Here is a 22,763-nt window from a genome sequence, read left to right on the forward strand (position 1 = left end):
TGTGAGACCATTGACCCCTTGATGAGCTGCTGGGCACTAAGGGACACTTACAGATTCTCCTCTGTCTCCCTGTTTGCCAGTTGGACCAACCGGACCTGGGGAGCCAGGAGGGCCAGGAGCACCTGGAGAACCGACAGCACCAGTCTCACCACGATCACCCTGCCAGGAGACAAAGACACAGCTGTTAATGTTAATGGCAACGTGCTCTCCTCGCTGTGCCCCAGGAGGCCATGATGTCACCTAGCGACGTCACCGTTCCCTCACCTCCCTGGTTCCACAGGTCACCTCTGACCTTTGTTCTTCTGGGGCAGATGTGTGGCCAAGGACCATGGGAAGGTTTGGATAGGCCAGCAACCGCCTTTGTGGGGCAAGAAGCCCCCCACCGCTGTCCAGCTCTGCGCGAAGCAGCCTGATGGGGGCTCATTCAGCCACCGGCAAAGCACAAATTCACTTCTATGCAAACACAGGAGCAAGCCGGTGTGCTAGGCAGAGGCTTCACCTGGCCCAGCTCCTGGCAGCCGCTGCTGCCCAGAACATGGCATCCAGTGCAGGCCTGACCCTACAGGGCATCATGAGCCCAATGCCTGCGGTCACACGAGACGGGAATGAACCAATCTCCGCTGTTTCACCGAGCGCAGGAGCTTCATGGGAGCTGTTGGTATGGCACCCCATGAGACCCCCAAGCCCTGGGACCCTGCTGCTGGAGAGCAGAGATGGGTGCAGGGTGCTCAAAGGCACCCTGGGATAGAAACTCCTTTTGCCAAGCTCACCTTCACTCCAGCTGCGCCATCTCTGCCAGGGGGGCCATCAGACCCGGGGGTGCCCTGCGAACGAGAAGAGGAGAAGAAGGTGATTCCTTGGAGGCCACCCAGGGAGTTCTGCCCGGAGAAGTGGGTAGGATGTGTGCAGACCTGGGCAACGGAGCTGGCCGCACAGGCAGCTGGTGAAATAGAACTTCCCGTGCAAGGCTCCTGTGAGTTCTAGAACGGGAGAACTAGGAACTGGGCCGTCCCAGGGCAGCCAGAACGAGTGAGGCCATGTTCCTGGCCCTCCCCTGGGGAAGGGGGATCTGGGTTACACCCAGGGAAGGGGGATCCCCATACTATCCAGCCGTCACCATGGGAACGGGATGAGGCCGAAGGCTGAGAAGTGCAACTGATGGCTGATTCACACCCAGCCTTGCGGCTCTTAGAATCTGGCTGTGGAAACGCGTCTCCCTTCGTTTCCAGACCGTTCACACGCCTAGCCGGTTTTGTTGCTTACCTCGCGCCCAGGTTCACCAGAGGGACCAGTCAGACCTGGGGGGCCCACAGGACCAGGTGGCCCACGGTCGCCGGCACCTCCAGGGGCTCCTTGTTTGCCAGGCTCACCCTAAAGCAGAGGGTCAAGAACAGAAACAATCCAAGTGAGCTGATCCCCGTGCAGCACACGGGCTGCTTCTGCACCGTCACTTTCCTGACAATTAGCCCCCCCGTCAGGGTCACAAGATACCTTCCATCCTAAAGCCCAAACCTGACCCCACGACCTTCTGACCCAACTCAACAGGAGACTTTCCACTGACTTTGGATCAGGCCTGAGCATCCTTCCTGCCTGAAAGTTGCAGCGAGGCTCTCCTGGTGGAGCAGAATGGTTTTACCTCAGGCTGGCCACTTATGAAATAGGCCACGTAAGCTAATGGCCGGCATTGTCCTTCCAATGGAGTCTCTCACTTGTGTTGGCCACTGCGTATCTCACGACATGGACGCCAGAGGTGCTGCATTCGATAGGCCTTGAGGAGCCGCTGTGCCGAGGGGTACGCTGAATAGGGGCTGTTTGAAAACTGTCCACCAAAACGGGCTTTTTGACACACAATCGAGGTTTGCAAAGCCACAGGTTCGTTCCCGAAAATCATCCGCTGTTGGGCGGAAAATTGTGAATTGTCCTCGAATGCCCGAAAACCTTGTCAGCTGAAAATGTTCAGTTCTAGTTTTTTCCTTGAAAACTCCACATTTTCAGTGGGAAGCAACCAGCTTCCGCACTGGCTCTGATAGTGAGAGATGATGGGTGGGCAACTGAATTTAATATAGGTCAGACCCTGAGGGGTGCTGAGCATTGCCTGGAACATGCTAACTCCCTCCAGTGACTTCTCAAGAGGCAGTGCCTCCCTGATTGGAACCTATGGACAAAAGTAATGTACAGGGGCTATGTGAAATCTCAGTGAAGAATACGGGGCAGATTCTCCATTGATCGGCACTTTGTGTCATCAACAACGTCCAGGCAAGCTGGGTGCAAATCATAGAATATTATGGTTGGAAGAGACCTCAGGAGGTCATCTAGTCCAATCCCCTGCTCAAAGCAGGACCAGCACCAACTAAATCATCCCAGCCAGGGCTTTGTCAAGCCGGGCCTTAAAAACCTCTAAGGATGGAGATTCCACCACCTCCCTAGGTAACCCATTCCAGTGCTTCACCACCCTCCTAGTGAAACAAAGTGTAACTGTTCTGAGTTAGCAGTGTGTTGCACGTGTTAGTGACAGCACAAGGTGCCGGGCAATGGAGAATAGGGGCCTATAACATTAGTGATGATCCCCATGCACCCAAAAGCCGGTGAGGTTTGGAAGTGCTGTGAACAGAAGTGCTTTCCGGTCTTAAAATATACACATGCTGTCAACCCAGTCCGAGAGCACTTCTAGGCTCCATGACATGCTCAGTATAGAGGAGCTGACAAGTGCATATAGGGTGAAATTCAGCACAAGGTCTAGAGACCAGTCCAGTCACTCACAAGCCCTGCAGGGGGATGTAAGTGGTGCAGAAATATTGCGTGGTCCCTCTGCACGAGGGTGCATTTCTTCCACGGCCCATTTGTCAGTTAGTTTTTCATTGGCTGTCTTCTCCGGGGCTTATCCCAGACTTGAATCTCCGTGATTCACAATGGGGTGGTGGATGCAGGGCAGAGTTAAGGACGTTTGTGGGACCTTAACGCTGAATTTCCTGGTTTATCAATGCTGAATTGTTTTAAACGACACTGTCCACAAAAGGTTCTTTTGGTTTAAATTCCCTCTGATCTCAAATTGTCTCTTTTATCCATCTAGTCCATGGGTTCTTGACTTGGGCATCATAAGCATGTCTAGGGGTGTCATGCTCAACTCCCTTTCTTTGTGGCTAGATAGAAGAGATGCCTGACAGCATTATCTGTTGTCATAAGGGCTCTGCAGAACAGGCTCGCTGCAGGTTTACAGGAAACAAATTAATGCTGAACACACGATACCCACCCAGGCGTTAAAGTCCCTATCATAAATAATAGCCCATCACAGAGATCCAAGGCAAACATCACCGAGGTTAGACCCCCGAGGGAGCCAGGTTACTTGGGTTAAGGCAGGGATAGCTTCCCTGTCCTGACTTCACCCAGAACTGGCCCATAGTAGACACAACCAACCCTTTTATTATGGCCTGCTGGGTCCTGATTGGCCTCCACCTGCTTCTTGCCCTTTTAGGTGCTGGAGCAGCAACTCTTGCTGGTTTTGCCAGCAGCTGATCATGAGAGGCCTCTCCTCTCTAGGCAACCCCTGGAGGACTGAACTCACTGCTCTTCCCTTCCAGCAGGACCCCTTTTTAGTGCAGGGTGCACCAGCGGGCAGCACATGCCCGGGACGCACCTTCACAGACTCCCAGTAAGGAAAGAGCCCAGACCCATGGATTTGCTCCGACCCTCTCACTTTAGCTCTCTCAGCACATCCGCTTCATTCCACCTCTGCAGAGAAATAAGCTGTGCACTTCAGCTATAGGGCACGAGGGCTTTGTGAGCTGGGTTGGCACAGTCTGACTCTGCCTGGCTTTGACTTTGCAAGGTAAAGCTACTTACGGAGGGACCCGGCAGCCCCGGGAAACCTCTCTCACCACGCTGGCCGGGAAGACCGACAATACCTCGCTGGCCTGCCAAACCTTGAGGACCGGGTGGCCCATCGGCCCCCTGGAAAAGACAGAGGCAGGAGGTAAAATCCAGCAGAGGCTGCACTAGGTAGTAACTATTGTGCAGTCAAAGACAAGGCAACGTGCACGTGAAAACTTACAGGTGGGCCATCTTCCCCGGACTCTCCCTTCTCACCAGGAGGACCTGCAGCGCCTTGGAGACCAGGGTCACCAGCACGGCCCGGTGGGCCCCCATCACCACGAGCGCCCTTGGGACCATCTTTGCCAGAAGCACCTGGTGGGCCAGCGGGGCCTGGGTTACCCTAGAAGAGAAATGAAAGGATTTAGTGAAAATGGGGGATGCTCTTCACCCTGGTGCAAAGGCCAATAAGTAATTTTGTCTTCTAATCAATCGACGAAGAGCACTTAGGTGCCATAGGCCATCCGAGTCCCAGAGAATCCTTCTCCGCATGAAGACTCACCAGCCCCTGCACCTTCCCCTCCCATCTCATCGCAACATCCAACCATCTCAAAGTGAGGTCAATCCATCTCCTTATCAGAGAAAAACTCACGGTGTCCTATCGTGTAGGACAGACTCTCCACCTGTCGAGAGCACAAAGTACCAGGGATCCTCATCAGGTCACAGCAGAAATTTGTTTTGGGGGAATAAAAACCCCCAAAGTTACTGAAAACTATGAAAGGGCGGGAGCTCCCTGGTTCATCTGTTAGAAATGTGGGGAAGCTCTTTTGGTTCGACGCACCGTTCTTTGTTCTCTTTGGAGCAACGTGCCGGTGCGGTAACAGACCAGGAACACGGGGACAGCCAGCTTGGGTCAGATTAATGGGTCCATCCAGCTCAGTCTCTGTTCTCCTGCAGTGACCAGTGCCAGCTGCTTCGGAGGAGAATGCAGGAAACCCTGCAGTCGGTCACGAGGGATAAAACTGCCCCAGGGAATGGACCATCTAACTCTCCCATGGACAGAGGGTGGCTTATGTCCCGTCTCCCATCCAAAACCCAAACATAGGCCCCGCCAAAGTGGAACCGACGCTGGATGTTCCTGAACTTACGTTAGGGCCGGGAGGGCCAACGCGTCCTGCAGCGCCGGGGAATCCGGTGGCTCCCTGGATAAGGAGGGGAGAAACAGAAGGGTAAACAGAGCATCCCAGTCCTGGCCCTTTCTGGAGAAAGGGGTGCAGTTCCCCACCATTAACAGGTCTGAGCTTTACGAGCCAGAAGGGTGGATTGGTCCCAGAGAGCAGTGGAGTGCATGGAGTATGGGGCTGAGGGGAAAGCACCCGCTCCGTGTGTTGGTGCAAATGACTGGCCAGCTTGGGAGGGCGAGTCCTTCAAGCAGACTAAGTGCTTAACCCTACCGGACACTTGGGCAGAGCGGCAGTTCAGGCAAGGCCTTCACTGTCCCCCAGGGCTGAACCTTCCAGCATCATTAGAACTCAAGGGCTGCAGCAAAGTCCCCTGGCTTGTCGGTTGGCAGGGATCTGGGCCCCGCGCCGCAGAGCACCGAGCAAAGCCCACTAGCCCACTGGCAGGCAGGAGCCTGTACTGCATGGCGAGGTGCCAAGCTGGCCCCAATGCAGCCACCCCTTTCCCTGGACCCATTTCAAAATCATCCCAGTGGCAAGGTGGGGGCGTTCTTCCTCCTGGCCTGCAATTCACTGACACGCACAAGGAGGATGGAGCCCATTCGGCAGCCGTCGCCCGTGCCTGGGCTGTGATTGTCTCAGCTTCCCCGCCGCCTTGCTCAGCCCGTGCATGGCAGGCCAATACCGGCCCAACTAGAACCCGCTGCACAGCCCTTGGGCGGGAGCCAGGCTGAGCTCTGGCACTTGGTGCCCGTCTCCAAGGTGTTGAAGGACCTGGATGGTACTTACAGGGGGTCCCTGCGCACCTCGAGCTCCTTTAGGACCAGTCACACCAGTGGGACCCTAAGAAGGAAAAAGAAGCAGGTTAGATCCCGAATGGACTGCAGGAAATCGGCCCATGGTCTTGGCAAAGGGACTGGTCCTTTGTACCAATGGGCGGGTATTTCTCTTACAGCCTGGAGATGAGTAGCAGCCAGACCCTCCCTCTGACCTTGATGGTCTCTAGTGAGACCCCCTCCCTCTGTCCTCGTGGTGCCTTCCTTCCCGCACCCAGCTCTGTCCCCTCTGGTAGTGGTTGCCATGGCTGGGTGTGCTGCTGGCTGCAGCCATATGTCTCCTAGAGGGCACCCTTCACAGCTGGGGCATTTCATGATGGTCTCCCCCATCAGACGGGGGGAGGGAGGGCAAAGAGGGAAACTGACCTGGATCAAACATCCCTAGGGATGGGGAAGGGAGTCCTCGTGTGTGGGGATACGCAGCAGAGGGTATTTTCCAGCCCTCCAAGCTCCCAGAGGGCTTCATAGCTGCAATGAAATTGCCGCCCTTGCTCCCTGGTGTGCGTGCGCCCTGGAATAGGGCACTACCATTGCAGAGAGAGGGGCGACCCTCTGGCAGGAATCCAGCCCCCGCTTTCCTGGGCCGGTTCTGGGGGTTTATTCCAAACTGAACCCAGGCTCCTCCATGAAAGGGAAAATCGGGGTGAGGGATTACTGGGGCATCAGCCATTTCAAACTCTTATCCCTCAGCTGGGTAAATCAGTGACCCAGATCCTAGGTTCTGACCCATTGCAAGTGGCCGGAGTATTTTCAAAGCAAAGCACTGTCCTTTCTTGGGCCCCTTTTCCTGAGGATGGTTCATCTCTGGCCAGCCCCCACTCTCCCAGGCTGCCTTCCCAGTGGGGTCATGGAGGGAGGAGCGGGACTTGGCTTTACCAACCTGTGGACCAGGAGCACCGGAAGAACCCTGTGGACCCGGGGCCCCAGCGTCTCCCTTCTGGCCAGATTCTCCTTGTTCACCTTTAGCGCCAGGTTGGCCGTCAGCGCCCTGCATCAGGAAGGGAAGAAAAAGCACCCAGGGTGAGATGTGGCCTCCCTGCGAGACAGGTGCCCGGTGCTGGGCATGTGACACTGTCATCACTACGGATACATGGCTATCGAGGGGCGGGATAGAGAGGGAACCTGGACGACAAGGGTCAGCAAACACGGCTTTACTCACGGGAGGTCCAGCAAATCCAGCAGGGCCAGGGGCTCCAGGCTCACCACGATCACCCTGAAACAGAAAGGACTGGGGTTAAATGGGGGGCCCAGGAAGGAAACACCCCAACCTGGACAGCAAGCTCTATGGGGCAGGAGGCATCTTTGTGCTTCCATGTCTGTACAGCATCTAGCACCCTGGTTCTCGACCTTGTCCATTTGGGGACACCCCCCAGGAGCTTCTCCCATGTAGCTGGCACCCCACCCCTATTTAGTCAGGTGGTCTCGACCTCTTGACACCTGTTTGTGAGCCCCACGCACTGGGGGTCACGACCCCCCTGACCTAGCACAATGAGCAGGGCCTCTGGCGGCTATCCCCATCAATCAGAGCAATGTTGGCAAGAATGGGGAAGCCGGTGAATTCCCCGGGGGTGGTCTCTGAATTGAGAGGGGCACAGACCCCGCCCCCCGGCCAAGGGGCTCAGTCCCATTGTGTGAACCAAGGTCTGGGAACCTAAGGTTGTTGGCATCACACTTACCGGGGCACCGCGGGCGCCGGCAGCACCAGATGGGCCTGGGGGACCCAATTCACCCTAGACAGGGAGAAAGAAGGAGATGTGAGAGCAGTCAGGGGGATATGGCTGGCCAGAGGTTGTAGATCATGTGGGACTCTGCACTTCCTGCTTCCACAGCCTCAGTTTACCTTCCGCATTCTGTACCCCCTGCTTGGCCTGAGCCCAGCCCCATCCCTACCCTCTTTCCAGACCCCAAAGCCCTGCCCAGATCTCAAGCTCCACCCACAGCCTGAGCTTCCTCTCAAGCCCCTCCTCCAGCTCCAAGACACACCCATGCTCCCAAAGCCGCTCCCCCAGCCCTTTCCGTTCCCTCGTTCCCCCATAACCCTCCCACACTCCAACTTGAGGACTCCCCCACCCCACCCCCCAGCTCAAAGTTCTCCCCATGACACTAGGGTTGCCATATTTCTGATTGCAGAAAACCGAACACACTTGCCCCGCCCCTTCTCCAAGGCCCCGCCCCCTGCTCACTCCATCCCCCCTCCCTCCATTGCTCTCTCTCCCCAACCCTGGCTCACTTTTACTGGGCTGGGGCGGAAGTTGGGGTGTGAGAGGGGTGAGGGCTCCGGCTGGGGGTGTGGGCTCTGGAGTGGGGTCAGGGATGAGGGGTTTGGGGTGCGAGAGGGGGCTCAGGGCTGGGACAGGGGGTTGCGGGGTGAGGGCTCCAGCTGGGGGTGCGGGGGCTCTGGGATGGGGATGAGGGGGTTGGGGTGTGGGAGGGGGCTCAGGGCTAGGGCCAGGGGGTGGGGTATGGGGGGGAGTGTGGGGGGTGAAGGCTCCACCTAGGGGTGCAGGCTCTGGGGTTGGGTGGGGGATGAGGGGTTTTGGGTGCAGGAGGGGGCTCCAGGCTGGAGGGTGGGGCCGAGGGGTTCAGAGTGTGGGAGGGGGTGAGGGGTGCAGGCTCCAGGCGGCACTTACCTCAGGTGGCTCCCGGAAGCAGCCAGCATGTCTGCCTCCTAGGCAGAGGGGCCAGGCGGCTCCGCAGGCGCCACCCCTGCAACTCCCAATGGCCGCAGTTCCTGGCCAATGGGAGCCGCGGAGCCGGTGCTTGGTGTGGGGGCAGTGCGTGGAGCCACCTGGCCACGCCTCTGCCTAGGGGCCACAGGGACACGTCGCCGTTTCCGGGAGCCACACGGAGCCAGGTAGGGACGGGAGCCTGCCTGCCCCACTGCGCTGCTGACCGGAGCCACCAGGGTCCCTTTTCAACGAGGCGTTCTAGTCGAAAACCGGACGCCTAGCAACCGTACATGGCACTGGCTCGGCTTGTGCCCTGAAGCCCCGCCCATATGCCAAGGCCCCTCCCACAGATCAGTGACCCTCCCAGCTGGGCCATAGCTCTTGCAGTATCTCTGGCTCCGGCAGCCTGATCTATGTACACCTGGGGGGAGTCACGGAGGAGCACAGACCTTTGTCACCGAGAGGCTGGGAAATCCATGGGGTCTGAGCAGTGAATGTTGCTCTTTATGCCCTCCGCACATTGCACTGAGCCCCACTGCCCCCAGCCAGGCGTCATGCAGAGTTCCTGGGTTCTTACCTTCTCGCCGTTGGGGCCAGAAGGGCCAGGGGGGCCGATCGGACCTGTCAAACCCTGGGAAAGGGAAGAGGGAGAGGAGGGTGAGCAGATGGCTGTGAAGAGCACCTGCTGCCAGTGTGTGCCGGGCAGAGCCCAGTGTGAGCCCGGGGCTGGGTTAGTGTCAGAGACTGAACCCAGACCTTCCAGGTTCGCTGGCTTCTCTGCAGCATGGAGCGCCATGCCTCAAAACCCTGGGGATCAGTTTTAAAACAGCAAGGGAGTAATAACAACCCTCTGCCTGCTACAGCCTGACAAACACCGCTACAGCCTGAATGCTACGTAGCTCCAGCTCCGCCTGACTGCTATGCAGCTACAACTGTGCTAGACTGCTACATGACTACAGCCGGACTCCTACCCTGCTCCAGCTCTCTGCCAGCTATGTGGCTACAGCTCTGCCTGACTGCTACAGCCGGACTCCTACCCTGCTCCAGCACGTGGCTACCGCTCTGCTTGACTGCTACAGCCGGACTCCTACCCCGCTCCAGCTCTCTGCTTGCAATGAGGCTACAGCTCTGCTTGACTGCTACAGCCTGACTCCTACCCCGCTCCAGCTCTCTGCTTGCAATGAGGCTACAGTTCTGCTTGACTACTACCCGGCTTCAGCCCAACTGCTACCCAGCTACAGCTCCCTGCCCGTGAACCGGCTACAGCTTGTCTGCTGTACTCCTACAGCTGTGTGTGACTGCTACCCAGCTACTGCTCTCTGCCAGCTATGCTGCTACAGCCGGACTCCTACCCTGCTCCAGCTCTCTGCCAGCTCCATGGCTACAGCTCTGCCTGACTGCTACAGCCGGACTCCTACCCCGCTCCCGCTCTCTGCCAGCTCCATGGCTACAACTCTGCCTGACTGCTACAGCCGGACTCCTACCCCGCTCCCGCTCTCTGCCAGCTCCATGGCTACAACTCTGCCTGACTGCTACAGCCGGACTCCTACCCCGCTCCTGCTCTCTGCCAGCTCCATGGCTACAGCTCTGCCTGACTGCTACAGCCGGACTCCTACCCCGCTCCCACTCTCTGCCAGCTCCATGGCTACAGCTCTGCCTGACTGCTACAGCTGGACTCCTACCCGGCTCCCGCTCTCTGCCAGCTCCATGGCTACAGCTCTGCCTGACTGCTACAGCCGGACTCCTACCCTGCTCCCGCTCTGCATGCTACCCGGCTACTGCCTGCCTCCCTGCAACACTTCTACAACTCTACCTGACTGCGACAGCTCCCTGGCAATTCCTACGCTGCCGCTACTCTTCCTGACCAGCAGGGCTTTCTGACCGCTACACCGTGACCGCTCGTTCCCTGACCGCTGTCACCCTCTGCCTGATCTCCGCACCGTCGCAGCTCTCTGCCTGACCTTTAAGCTACCCTCCAGCGTATGTCCCCAGGGTCAGCTGCTCGCGTAGCTCGACAGGCAGACGGCTGGGATGTTGCATGATCATTCCGTCCCCGTGACAATCTGAGCAAGTGAGGCCTTCCCTTCTACTTACTCTTCCACCGTCCTTGCCGGGAGCGCCTTCTGGGCCTTTCTCGCCGACATCACCCTGTGGGAGGAGATCAGAGGGAAGTTACCACCCAGCCGCCAGTACGGCCGAACCATCCCAGGGCAACAATGGGCCACGAGACCCTCCCCAACCCCATCAGCTCAGAGAGGGCAGCAAAGAGATCCCAGAGATAGATCAAGAACTAATGGGGGCTTGGACTGCTTGATTGGCAGACGGTCTTTCACCTGCCGCAGATGATAGAAATGCTTAGAGTCAGGGACCACAGATCATCTAGCCTGATCTCCCGTGTGTCACAGGCCACCCATACCACCCGGCACTCTACACCCAACAACCGAAAGTAGACCCAGGTATCACGGCCCACAGAAGACCAAGCTATTGCGTGCCACAGGTCGGGGCTAGGTGGGACCGAGGTTCACCAAAGCCCCTGCAACAGCTGGAAATTGCTTAGCGCTTCCAAAGGTCTGATGGAAGCCGCTGATCTTGTGTCCTCTGGTCTATGGGTCTGAACTCTCTGCATTAAGGTTGACATCCCTGAGGCCAAATATATTCAGTGCTGGGTAGGCAGGTTCCCTTTCCCATATCCCCCCTTCTTCGCATGAACATGGCTAGATCCCATAGCTCCACTGAAGTCCATGGGGCCAGCTCCCAGCGTCTATAAATCAGCATCACTACATTGCAATCATTACGTCTTCCATAGCTCTCACACACCGGGAATCCAGCCCTGCGTGTGTCTGCCCTGTGCAATGCCTGACCCCTGAAGTCCCGGGGAAGGTGCTACTTACCCTGTCTCCCTTTGGTCCAGAAATACCAGCTGCTCCCCTCTCACCGGGCATCCCTTGCAGACCGGGGGGACCTTGGGCACCATTAGGGCCGGATGGACCAGTCGCACCCTAGAGTGGAGAAACACAGCAAGGTCACTGAGCGGCTGCATGTTTCCAGATCCTGAGGGAGCTGCTGTCCCCTGTCGCTGGGCTTGGGGGGGCTAGAGCAGTGATTCTCCACATTATCCCCTGACCTCCCCGGGACTCCCTCCCCGCCAGCAAAACGGGAAGGAAAGTAGTCACAACACTGCCACCGTTCATGGCCCCAAGTTGAGAACCCCTGGACTGTAGCTCCAGCGGTTTCCTAAGTCAAGGTCCTAAAGCGAGAGGATGAGGTGGACATAACGACTCACATTTTAAGTGCCGCTGTAGGGGAGGAGTTGCACTGGGAAAGCCATGCTCAGGGTGATGCAGGCGGGGCAGGATTGGCCACGCCCTCTTTGTGTGCACGGAGCTGCACTATGATAGCAATCAAGCGAGGCTGAGCAGTCAGCCTAGGCTGCTCTGTCCCAGGCCATGCGAGGCTCTGCCCTGGTGGAACGTTCTCCCATCGGACAGACCGGATGCTTAGGGGCCCAGCCCTTTGGGGCCCTTGTAAACATGATGCCCACAAAGCCTGCAGCTTACTAAGGTCCATTTTCCTGCTCCCTTCCCAGGGCAAGATCTCATCCTGGTGACCGGTACGATGCCACCCCAGGTGGGGATTGAACCGTGGCCCCCTAGAGCGGAAAGCCTGAGCTTCGCATGCCATAGCTACAGGACCGGTTCTCTCAGCCAGGACACAGCACAAGGACTGAATCGGCTACGAGAGAGAGACAAAGAGCTGCCTGGGTTACACAAGGGAACCTACCTTGGGTCCATCGGTACCAGGAGTTCCGGGGAGCCCTCGAGCACCCTGCAGACCTTGTGAACCTGGAGAGCCACGTTCACCTGGGAAGCCACGTTCACCCTGGCATGGAAAGAGACACCGTTAGGGAGAGGTCACAGCTGGGGACTGGCAGGGGCAATTAAAGGGCCCTGGCGGTTTTATCACACTGTGCATCTCGGCAATCGTGCCCCATTGCAACAGGGTCGCTCAGGGCTGCCCTGCTGCGGCAGGTGGCTGCCACGCTCCACCCCAGAGGTGGCTGCGTATCAGCGCTGGGTAAATGTTAGCGGCTGCCTATTAGATGCTCTGGGATTGCCTGGAAGCTGTAGAAATACCTGGGGGTTAAACAGGGCACCCAAAAGTGGAGAGACCAAAACTGAAAGGTGGCTTTTGACTGTTTTGCTGCCAGTGCCCTGGAGGGGGCGGTTAATGGTGCAAGGGGCTCTCAGGGGCGATGTCAGCGGAGATGCAATGGGTGCTGAGACCATGAGCAGCAGATACAAGGCCAAGAACGACAGCACAGTCTTCTTGTTCTGGGTTTGTACAGCGCCTAGCGCGATGGGCTCCTGGTCCAGGACAGGGGCTCCTGGGCACTACTGTAACACACCTAATAACTAATATACAGCACCTAGCACCATGCAGCCCTGTTCCATGACTAGGGCTCCTGGGCACTACCGTAATACACCTAATAACTAATGTACAGCACCTAGCACCATGAGGTCCTGTTCCATGAATAAGGCTCTGCAGTGATACCGTAATACATAGAATATGTAGCAATAATAATGTACAGCACCTAGCACAACAGGGGGCACTACTGTAATATATCTAATAAAGCACCTAGCATGATGGGCTCCTGGTCCAGGACAGGGGCCCCTAGGCGCTGCTGTAACACCTAATAAATAACAATAACCCAGCTGCTGAGCTTCCTGCTCTGCGACCCAGAGGACGGACAATACTTACTCGGGGACCCACGAGGCCTGGGGTGCCAGCTTCGCCAGGGACGCCCTATGGAGAGCAAGAAGGGGGAGACGGCAGTTACAGTCCGAGAGGGAGGCTCCTAGGCAAGAGAGCTCCTTCCCTAGCCAGAGACGCACCACCCCGTCCAGAGAGAAGATGGGAACAGACCTACAGCAGGGCCCGCTCTCCCCAGGTGTGGTGGGGTCAGTTCGCCCTGCGGGAGGCTCTGGCTGTCATTTGACTCAGCCTGGGCGGACGTGCAAATCAGCAGCAATGTGCGAGCGAGGGTTGTTTCTGACTAGCAGCTTTCGGGTGGTGCGAGGGGACCAGTCTGGGCCTGGTGCATCGCACGCACTGTCTCGCTCCTGAGGTGGCCCAGGAAACCCTAGATCAGGGCGGGAGGGCAGCATGCTGAGTCTGACAGAGCCCCAAGTTTAGTGATCATCAGGCTTCTTCAGTGACTCAGGCGTTTCCCCGCATGGTGGCTTGAGCTAGGTGGGCTGAACCTCCCTGACTCAGCGCCGGCACCAGGGGACTGAACCCCAGGGGAAGCCTCCTCCTTGCAAAGGGGACTCAGCTGCCAGCTCGCATGGCAGCTCTGTTCATGACCTGCAGTGAGGCGCTAAGGAGGCTCTGGGATGGAGTCTGAACTCACCTGATCTCCTGGCTTGCCACCTTCGCCTGGAGGACCTGGGGGGCCGGGGAGTCCCTGAAAGGAAGCAGTGCAGAGAGGTTAGCCATGATCGTCGGTTGCTCACGTCCACGCTGCATTGGAAACCCAGGTCTGTGGGCCCCGGGCTTGTGGACTCAGTGTTTCCAAGCCTGTGCTTGAGCATCCATACTGCACTGTAAACCTGGGTTTGCAATTGCTGGGGCCGGGTCTCAGAGCCATGCTAACACATCCGCGCTATGCAGACCTTCTGACTTGGGTCTGTGGCTTGAGCTGCATCCACACTGCAAAATGACAGGGCCTCGATTCACAGCGGGACTTGGGCTCTGACCCACACCCCTGAGCAGGGTCCTAGGATCCGGGTGCTTCCTGCCCTGAGTCAGACTGATTTGTGTGTAGACGGAACGGGGGGCTTGGGCTCAAACCTGAGTCACAGCCCAGGCTTAGTGTGCAGTGTAGACACATCCTCAGTCTCTGGGCTGTGTGGGGCATGTTCAGAGCACGTGTTGGGTAACAAAAGGGCCCAGCTGGGATTCTGGATCTGGCACATGGGGCACCTGCTCCTGGAAGCAGTCAGCCTGCTGGCACTAGGGCTGATGCCTGAGTCTACAGCCTCCAACAGAGATACACTGAGCAGGCCAGAGCTCCTGGTTGTTTAGGGGGATGGAGCTCGGGGTGCAGGTATTTACAGGACTGCCCCGACCCCACACTGCAAAAGGGTTAAAAGGCATCGCTCCTACTCACCTGGAAGCCAGAAGGACCTGGCGAGCCCTGCTCACCCCTCTCTCCAGCAGGCCCCTGCAGAAGGAAGGGAGAACTGTGAGCATAAACTACATCCGGTCCTGACCCCAGATTTAGGGCCCAATGGGGAGGACAGTGATAGGACAGGGCTACGGTGCCCGTGATGGGACTGGACACGTCATCCAGGACACCCACCCTGTGTGGTAGCCCTTGAAGTCGGATATCTGTGACGGGCCTGGTTTGTTTTACTTTGATTTGTTCTCTAAACCAGGTTCCCCTATGTTAGAGCAGCCAGGCTCTGGCAAAAAGAATTAAACCCAGAGCGCCCTCTGGTGGCTACATGTGGGTTCTACATTGCAACCGGATTCCGCTCAGCATCCATCCACCCCTGTTATTGGGTGAAGTGTGGACTGGCAACTCACGGACCAGGCGTGGTATAGGGTCCCAGTATGGGGAACTGGGAAAGAGGCAAGACCCCCAGTCTGGGTGAACTGGGAAACGATCCTCCAATCTGGTAAAGGAGCAGGGTCCCCCAGTCTGGGGTAACTGGGCAAGGGGCAGGGTCTCCCAGTTTGGAACTGGGAAAGGGGCAGATTCCCCAATCTAGTGTAATGGGGTCTCCCAGTCTGGCTTGCTCTCCAGGAAAGAACTCCCAGTCTCTGTGACCAGCAGGCCTATGGGTCAGCCATCCTGCCCGGGTCCATCTCTGTATTGTGGCTAGAGAGACCAGCCTCGCTGATTTCCTTCTAGCAGCAAGTACTCACGGAAGGTCCGGGGGGGCCGGAAGCTCCTGTCTCACCATCTTTGCCAGGAAGACCCTAGAGGGAAAAGAAACCCCCAGGGCATTGATCAGTGAGCCCTTTTTAGCTACCAGACTGCTGTGCTTTTAAAATTCCCTCCCGGGACCTTGCAATCTTTCTCTGCTCCTGTTGCAACGGACTAGGCAGCAGTAGATTTCTCCGTCTATCTGTCCATTTATCCAGCTGTCCATCCATCCAGCTGGGCTCTCACCTGGGCCCCATATCACTAGGACTTTGGTGCACCCACCGAATTCTGAAAAATCAAAACGCTGCTCCTTGAGAGAGAAAGGTGCTGAGTTCAATTCCTGGCTCGGCCCGGCTGAGTCACTTAATCTATCTGGCCCTGTTTCCATCTATACAATGGGGCTCCCAATGCTGCCTTTGTCACACATTGATTAAGTGACCCTCCTAAAACAAGATCTCTGGGAGCCAGGAGCAAAACTGGGAGGGAATCTCCCAGGAGCAGTGCAGGGAACCCTGTGGTGGGGGATATTTGAAGCTAGACTGGAAAGCCTTCTGTTAAAAGTGCAAAGGGGAGCAATCCTGCCTTGCCCCCTGGCCAGAGTGTGATTCTGGGCGTGGCTGCCTGCAGGGAGGGGCTGGGATCTCTCCATGGGGTGTCAGCCTGTGTTGTAATAGAGTGGGGCGGGGAAGATAAACCCACTTACTCTCAGACCAGGAGCGCCGGGCAATCCCTTCTCTCCAGCTTTACCAGCCTCGCCCTAGGAGGAAAGAGAACACACGGCGCGGTGAACGAGGCTCCGATGTGACCAGAACAGGCTCGGAGATGCGGCAGGTCACCTCCGCTAGCAGCAGCTGTCCAGACTGACATCAGCGGGAGTGATACAAATGGGGTCCATGGAGCTGGGGCTAGCCTAGTCCTGGCTCCGCTCCGGCTGAGCTGAAGAAACGGCAGCTCCACGGGGCACCTGGACATGTTGGCGCCAACTGGGGGATTTCCCAGGGTCCTTTGCTTCGGGCCTCTCATTCCTCCTTTGCCCGATGCCCGCTCAGTGGCGAAGCTCTACCCCGGCGCAGGGCTGTACATGGGTATATGGACTGCAGAGATGGACTGCGGGGGGGGGCCCACTGCCACTGCAAGATTCTCCATGCCCCGCGGCCTCACTGGGGTGCTGTCCCTTGGCCCACGCTGCCTGGCGGGAGGGAGGTATGGGTTGGGTGGGGTACCACTTCAGGAACGTGTACTTACATTAGCACCTTTTGGCCCTGGGAAACCCATGACACCAGGCTGCCCGCGAGTACCTTGTGGACCTGGCGGGCCAGGGCGACCGTCCTCACCAGGGGCACCCTGCAGGGAGGCACAGAGGTTGGCACGTTAGTGGATGATCTCCCTCTTGAGCTCTGATCAGCCCCCACGTGCAGCCTGTAGGAACCTGCGGCCTAGTCTGGGCAAAAGCGCTGGGTGTCCCATCAACTGTTGCGTTCTGCACGCAAGGCTCAGGCGCCAACGATGCCAAAGGCTGGGGGCTTCGTTCCCCCCGGCAAAGCGCTGAGTTGAGGCTGTGCTGTTTTCGGCGCTACGAGGCACTGCCCTGTCCCAGGAGAGGAGCACATTGCCCGGGGCATTCTGAAAGTGCCATGATCACCCACCACTCCGCCACGCTCCCCTGGAACACGCCTGCTAGCACGTGGCACAGAAACACATGGATTAGTGCTTCTTGCCCCAAAATATCTGCGCCCCCCCCAGCACTGCCCAAAGCACAGCACCCACCCAATATCCCCACCCCAATCACAGCCCCCACCCAGCACCCACCCAATATCCCCACCCCAATCACAGCCCCCACCCAGCACCCACCTAATATCCCCTCCCCAATCACAGCTCCCACCCAGCAGCCCCCAAAGCACAGCACCCACCCAATATCCCCACCCCAATCACAGCCCCCACCCAGCACCCCCCAAGCACAGCACCCACCTAATATCCCCTCCCCAATCACAGCCCCCACCCAGCAGCCCCCAAAGCACAGCACCCACCTAATATCCCCTCCCCGATCACAGCCCCCACCCAGCACCCAAGCACAGCACCCACTTAATATCCCCTCCCCGATCACAGAACCCACCCAGCAGCCCCCAAAGCACAGCACCCATCCAATATCCCCACCCCAATCACAGCCCCCAAAGCACAGCACGCACCTAATATCCCCTCCCCGATCACAGCCCCCACCCAGCACCCCACAAAGCACAGCACCCACCCAATATCCCCTACCAAATCTCAGTGCCCAGCCAGCACCCCCCAAAGCACAGCACCCACCTAATATCCCCTCCCTGATCACAACCCCCACCCAGCACCCCCCCAAAGCACAGCACCCACCTAATATCCCCTCCCTGATCACAAACCCCACCCAGCACCCCCCCAAAGCACAGCACCCACCCAATATCCCCTCCCCGATCACAGCCCCCACCCAGCACCCCCCAAAGCACAGCACCCACCCAATATCCCCTCCCCAATCACAGCCCCCACCCAGCACCCCCCAAAGCACAGCACCCACCTAATATCCCCTCCCCGATCACAGCCCCCACCCAGCACCCCCCAAAGCACAGCACCCACCCAATATCCCCTACCAAATCTCAGTGCCCACCCAATATCCCCCCAATCATAGCCACTCTCTAATATACCCCCAAATCACAGCCCCCACCCACTACCCCCAAATATCAGTGCCCTCCAAATATCCCCCCAAATTTCAGCCCCCACCCAGTACTCCCCAAATCTCAGCACCCCCCAGTACCCTCAAAATCACAGCCCCCACCCAGTACCCCCCAAATCTCAACACTCACTCAATACCCGCAAAGTCCAATATATACACCCAAAAACTAAGAGCCCACCTAGTACCTCCCAAAACTCAGAAGCCACCTCCTAGCCCCTTCCCCAAACTCAGCACCCCCTTAATTCAGTGCCCCTCAGAGCCCAACCCAGGAAGGAAGAGGAGTCTCACTTACAGAAGGACCGACTTTGCCTTGAGGACCAGCATCACCAGGGCGCCCAGTGAGACCCTGATGGAAAGGAGGAGGCAGGGAGTTAGGACTTTCCTGCGGGTCCCTGCACTAGCCCTGCTCCGTGCTGGTTGTTCCTGTTTGTTTGCCAGCACTCAGGAGACATTGAAACAGCTGGTCAGTTCTCCCCTGTGTCTTTGGAGAAGGGGACACCTCTGCTGCACACTACACAACAGGGCCCTGATCTCAGCTGGGGCAGGGACTGTCTCTCGCTGTGTGTCTGCAGTGCCTGGCACCATGGGGGCCCTGATCCGTTAGGGCCTCTGGGTGCTACTGGAATGCAAAGAAAAAGAGCGGAGCCTAGAGGAGCCCAGGCACGGGAATGATCCCCACTGCGGGGGAGGGGAGGAGTGTGATTCTCAATGGGGAGTCATTGGGGCTGGATGCTTTGAATACAGTATTCAGTGTCCTTCTGAGGATCTGCCCCTATATGGTTCAGCCTCACGGGGTCACGTCACCAGCCAGGGGACTCCAGCAGCAGCCAGTTACCCTGGGGTCTGGCAGGGAGGGCTCAGCGCTGTTGGAGCACCCCCTGTCGCTGGGCTGCAGGGCTGCACATTCCCTTATGACCACCTGCCAAAGGCTCAGAGGGGAGTGCGCCCCAGGGGCGCCCGGGCTGTTGTGGTTAGTGCCAGCTGCTGGTGCCTCGAGAGAGCTCCATGTGCAGGAGATGGGACATGGGTGATAAACCGCTGGCTAGCAAAGGGAAAAGGTCCATCCAGAGCTCTGGGATTCCAGTGACAGGCGCCTCCTGGTTTTGACAATACCTGCAATACCCAATGCTGGAAACGTGGCTGTGCATCTGCAAGGGGCAGGGGGCCGGCACCGAAACCCAGCTCTCGACACCCCCTCCACCCAGCCCCCCAGAAGTCTTATTCAGGCCCATTGACAGGCAGTGCTTCCCTCACGGGTACCCGCGTGCCGTCTCCTGCCTAGACTCTGGCTGAAGTGCAAACAGCTGGCGTTCTTGGCAGCACCGCACGCCAGCCCTGTGGGTGGGTCACTAGCAGAGTGATGCCTTGGGTTCTCTGGAGGCATGTTTGTCAGAGGGTGGAGATGGATGGCAGGAGAGAGATCACTAGATCCTTACCTGTTAGGTTCACTCCCTCTGGGGCACCTGGCATTGGCCGCTGTCAGTAGACAGGATACTGGGCCAGATGGACCTTTGGTCTGACCCAGAATGGCCAGTCTTATGTTCTTATGAGATGCATGGGAAGTTGGGGTTCCATTTCTGCTCCCCCACCCCAAATAACGTTGCTTTCTCTAAACATTTTAACCCTTTCAGTCCCAGTTGTCAAGGCCAAGCTTGGCTGGGAGCTGATGCCATCTCCCCTTCATTCTCACCCTCGCGCCAGGCAGGCCGGGTTCTCCGGGACGTCCAGGATCACCAGTGGCTCCTTTAGGCCCCCCAAGGCCAGCAGGACCACGCTCGCCAGGGGCACCCTGTCCGGGGATAAGGAAGACATACACGTCAGCCAACCCAGTTCTAGGGGGCACCCAGGGGCAGGAGGCTGCACCACAACCAGTCTGGCTGGGGACAGGCTAGGCTGACGAAAGAGGCCTTAGCGTGTCATTGCTATGGGCCCCAATCTGGCTCCCGCTGAAATCACCGAGACTAAGGCTGCTGTGCGTTGGGTCGATCCCTGTAAAAAGGTGCACTGGCTCTTTGGGGACTGGGATGGGAACTCCTCTGAGCCAGCCCCATCTAGCCTCGAAAGGTACTTGGGAGACAGGAGACATGGGCAATGGACTGATCTCATCCTATCCCTGTAGTCTCCAACCCCCTCTCCTCTCAGCCTCTACTTCAGAACCAGGAGAGCAGGGCAGGCTGGGAAATGGAGTCCACCGGGGCAGCCCTGTGGCAATCCCACCTGGGGGCAAGGCATGCTGGGAAAAAAGGGACATATATAAACCACAGCTGGGAGCTCAGAGAGGGCAGGAAGTTGGCTCTTTCCGGATAGAGTGCAGTGCCTTATATTAGGGGCACCTTATTTTTTGCTCAGGAACGGTTCTGGGGGCAGATGTTGCCGAGCTGACCCGAGGAGTCATGCAGATGGTCGAGCGGCCCTCCTCCTGGGTGGATTGCATCAGACCCCAGGGCAGGGGATGTTCCTCTGCCTATAAATTCCACCCAGGACAGTAAGATGCCTAGGCTGAGTCTATGGCAGGTGACCCCTAGATCATTTGCTACCCCCATATTCTGCTCATTGAACAGGGGCAGTGATTTCACTCACCTTGGGCCCAGCGAGACCATCCTGACCTGGGAAGCCACGGTTTCCAGGAGAGCCCTAGGAAGGAGGAGACGACAAGGGTGGCATCAAGGTATTAGGTACCACTATGCTCCCTCCACTAGTTTCCCGGCACTGTACAGGCCAAGGAGATGGATGATCTCAGCAGTCCCCACCCCAAGCCACACACCTGTAGCTGAGCTCACTCTGAATTGGGAGTCCCAGGGCTCGCCCTGGGGTGGGCGTTACACTGCGAATCCCATGTGGCGGACACGCCATGAATGCCGGGGGCTTGCACCATGATGGGCTCACATCACAGGGGCTGCCAATCCTGCAGCTCACCCCTCCGGGTGGCCTTTACACCCCGGCTCCTGGGGATCCTGCTACCAGAGCCGTTGCCCCATGTATCCCAGGGCTCGTGCCACGGTGGCTTGTCACCGGCTTTCTGTCCCTTGCCAGGCTGCCAAGCATGGTGATGTCTCCAGCATGGAAGCATGATGCTGATGGCACTTACTCTCTCTCCGGGGGGTCCAACAGGCCCAGCAGCACCGGGCTCACCACGGCCACCTCTCTTGCCTTCTTCGCCAGCCGGGCCGGGTGCTCCCTGTGGCCCTGCGGGGCCCTGTGGGGGGACACAAGGAGAGCATGCATTAGGCTTCCTCGTCCTCTCGCCCGCCGCATAGGACAGTGTGAGGGACCTTCCTGCACCAGCCACTGTGGTACATGGCCTCTATCACATACCAGCTGAGGCATGTGCATTGCAGGCAGGCAGCGTGGTCTAGTGGGTGGGGCCTGGCCCTCGGAGCCAAGCGACTAGGATCCTATTCCCAGCTCTGCTGTGTGACTTTGGGCAAGTTGCATCCATTTCCTCTACTAACCTCTGTCTGGTTCACTTCGAGTGCAAGCTCCCCATGGCAGGGACTGCCTGTACAGCCCCTAGCGCCATGAGGCCCTGATCTCAGACAGAGCCTCTCAGAGCTGTTTAATAATAGCGACGTAGAAGGAACCCTGGCCAGATCCACCTCTCAGGCCATTGCCTCTCTCTGGGAGATGTAAACAGGAGCACAATGCAGTTCTGAACTGTTTGTGACCGCCCATCAGCACAAGGGTCCTGCAGGGTGGGCCAGATCCTGTGCTGGTGTAAATCAGCTGTAGCTCCTCAGAAGTCAGAGCTGAGCTGATTTACACCAGCAGAGGATCTGGCCCCATTGTATTCAGGCTGGTTAATGGAGCGGTGAGAGAATGTTCTTGGCCTAGCAGAGAAGTTCTGGGAGGCAGAGGCTAAATGCAACAGGGTGGCTATTGTTTCCCTTCCGTGAGCTCAGCGCGAGGGCCCGGCAGGGCTTGCTAGCCAAGGGGCCAGTTAGGGGAAAAGGCTCATTAACTGCGGGAGAGACTCTCTCTTCTGCCAAGCGTGCCGTGAAGCAGGGAACAGGTGCATGGGGGAATGAGGGCTACCCCAGCACAGTCAAAGGATGGGATTCAAACTACACCCTGGGGAGGCAGGGCAGCCTAGCGGCTAGAGCACTGGACTGGAACTCAGAAGATCTGGATTCAGGGCTCTGCTGGTGACTTTAGGCAACACGTTCCCTCTCTCTTTCCTCCCGCACTAGTTAGGCCATCAGGTCTTTGGGGCAGTATCTGTTACTCACTACGTTAACCGTGTGTCTACTGGAGAGACTAGGTCAGGACGTATCCTGTACATTGCTGTAAGGGCCTAGGGCTTGGGAGAAGAAGTTTGTCATTCTGTGCTCAGCGCCTGAGAGTCCTGCCCAGAGGACTCTGCGGGCGTGTGCTGGAGGGTTACGTCCAAGGGGCGTCTGCAAGGGCACACCTGCCCACCGCTGGGTTCGTGCTGGATGGCCCATGACTATAAATCACAGGATTTCGTCAGACCGTAGATCACATTCGAGCTGGATACTCACCGATTCACCTTTGGGGCCTTGTTCGCCTTTGAAGCCTGCAATGCCAGGGTCTCCCTGCAGAGAAAGAGAGAGCTCTCACTCATCGTCCCATGGGACCAGTGCCCACACACTGCTCCAGGTACGTCTCCGCAGGCCGTGAATG

At 57.8% G+C, this 22,763-nt stretch overlaps 1 protein-coding gene across 1 annotated transcript in view; it reads right to left on the reverse strand.

Annotated features, from left to right (window-relative positions):
- Positions 1-22,763, reverse strand: part of COL2A1 (collagen type II alpha 1 chain) — a 64,949-nt gene that overhangs the window by 11,057 nt on the left and 31,129 nt on the right. The window contains exons 22-46 of the mRNA XM_073318615.2: positions 22,622-22,675; positions 21,211-21,318; positions 20,703-20,756; positions 19,813-19,911; positions 18,415-18,468; positions 16,670-16,768; positions 16,128-16,181; positions 15,424-15,477; positions 14,663-14,716; positions 13,904-13,957; positions 13,252-13,296; positions 12,274-12,372; positions 11,385-11,492; positions 10,588-10,641; positions 9,071-9,124; positions 7,501-7,554; positions 6,984-7,037; positions 6,705-6,812; positions 5,778-5,831; positions 4,956-5,009; positions 4,049-4,210; positions 3,841-3,948; positions 1,264-1,371; positions 771-824; positions 52-159 (exon numbers count right to left, since the gene is read on the reverse strand). Of these exons, the coding sequence (XP_073174716.1) occupies positions 52-159; positions 771-824; positions 1,264-1,371; positions 3,841-3,948; positions 4,049-4,210; positions 4,956-5,009; positions 5,778-5,831; positions 6,705-6,812; positions 6,984-7,037; positions 7,501-7,554; positions 9,071-9,124; positions 10,588-10,641; positions 11,385-11,492; positions 12,274-12,372; positions 13,252-13,296; positions 13,904-13,957; positions 14,663-14,716; positions 15,424-15,477; positions 16,128-16,181; positions 16,670-16,768; positions 18,415-18,468; positions 19,813-19,911; positions 20,703-20,756; positions 21,211-21,318; positions 22,622-22,675 (1,908 nt within the window). The remainder of the gene's footprint in view (positions 1-51; positions 160-770; positions 825-1,263; positions 1,372-3,840; positions 3,949-4,048; positions 4,211-4,955; positions 5,010-5,777; positions 5,832-6,704; positions 6,813-6,983; positions 7,038-7,500; positions 7,555-9,070; positions 9,125-10,587; positions 10,642-11,384; positions 11,493-12,273; positions 12,373-13,251; positions 13,297-13,903; positions 13,958-14,662; positions 14,717-15,423; positions 15,478-16,127; positions 16,182-16,669; positions 16,769-18,414; positions 18,469-19,812; positions 19,912-20,702; positions 20,757-21,210; positions 21,319-22,621; positions 22,676-22,763) is intronic.

Source organism: Lepidochelys kempii, chromosome 20, assembly GCF_965140285.1.
Source record: "Lepidochelys kempii isolate rLepKem1 chromosome 20, rLepKem1.hap1, whole genome shotgun sequence".
NCBI lineage: Eukaryota > Metazoa > Chordata > Testudines > Cheloniidae > Lepidochelys > Lepidochelys kempii.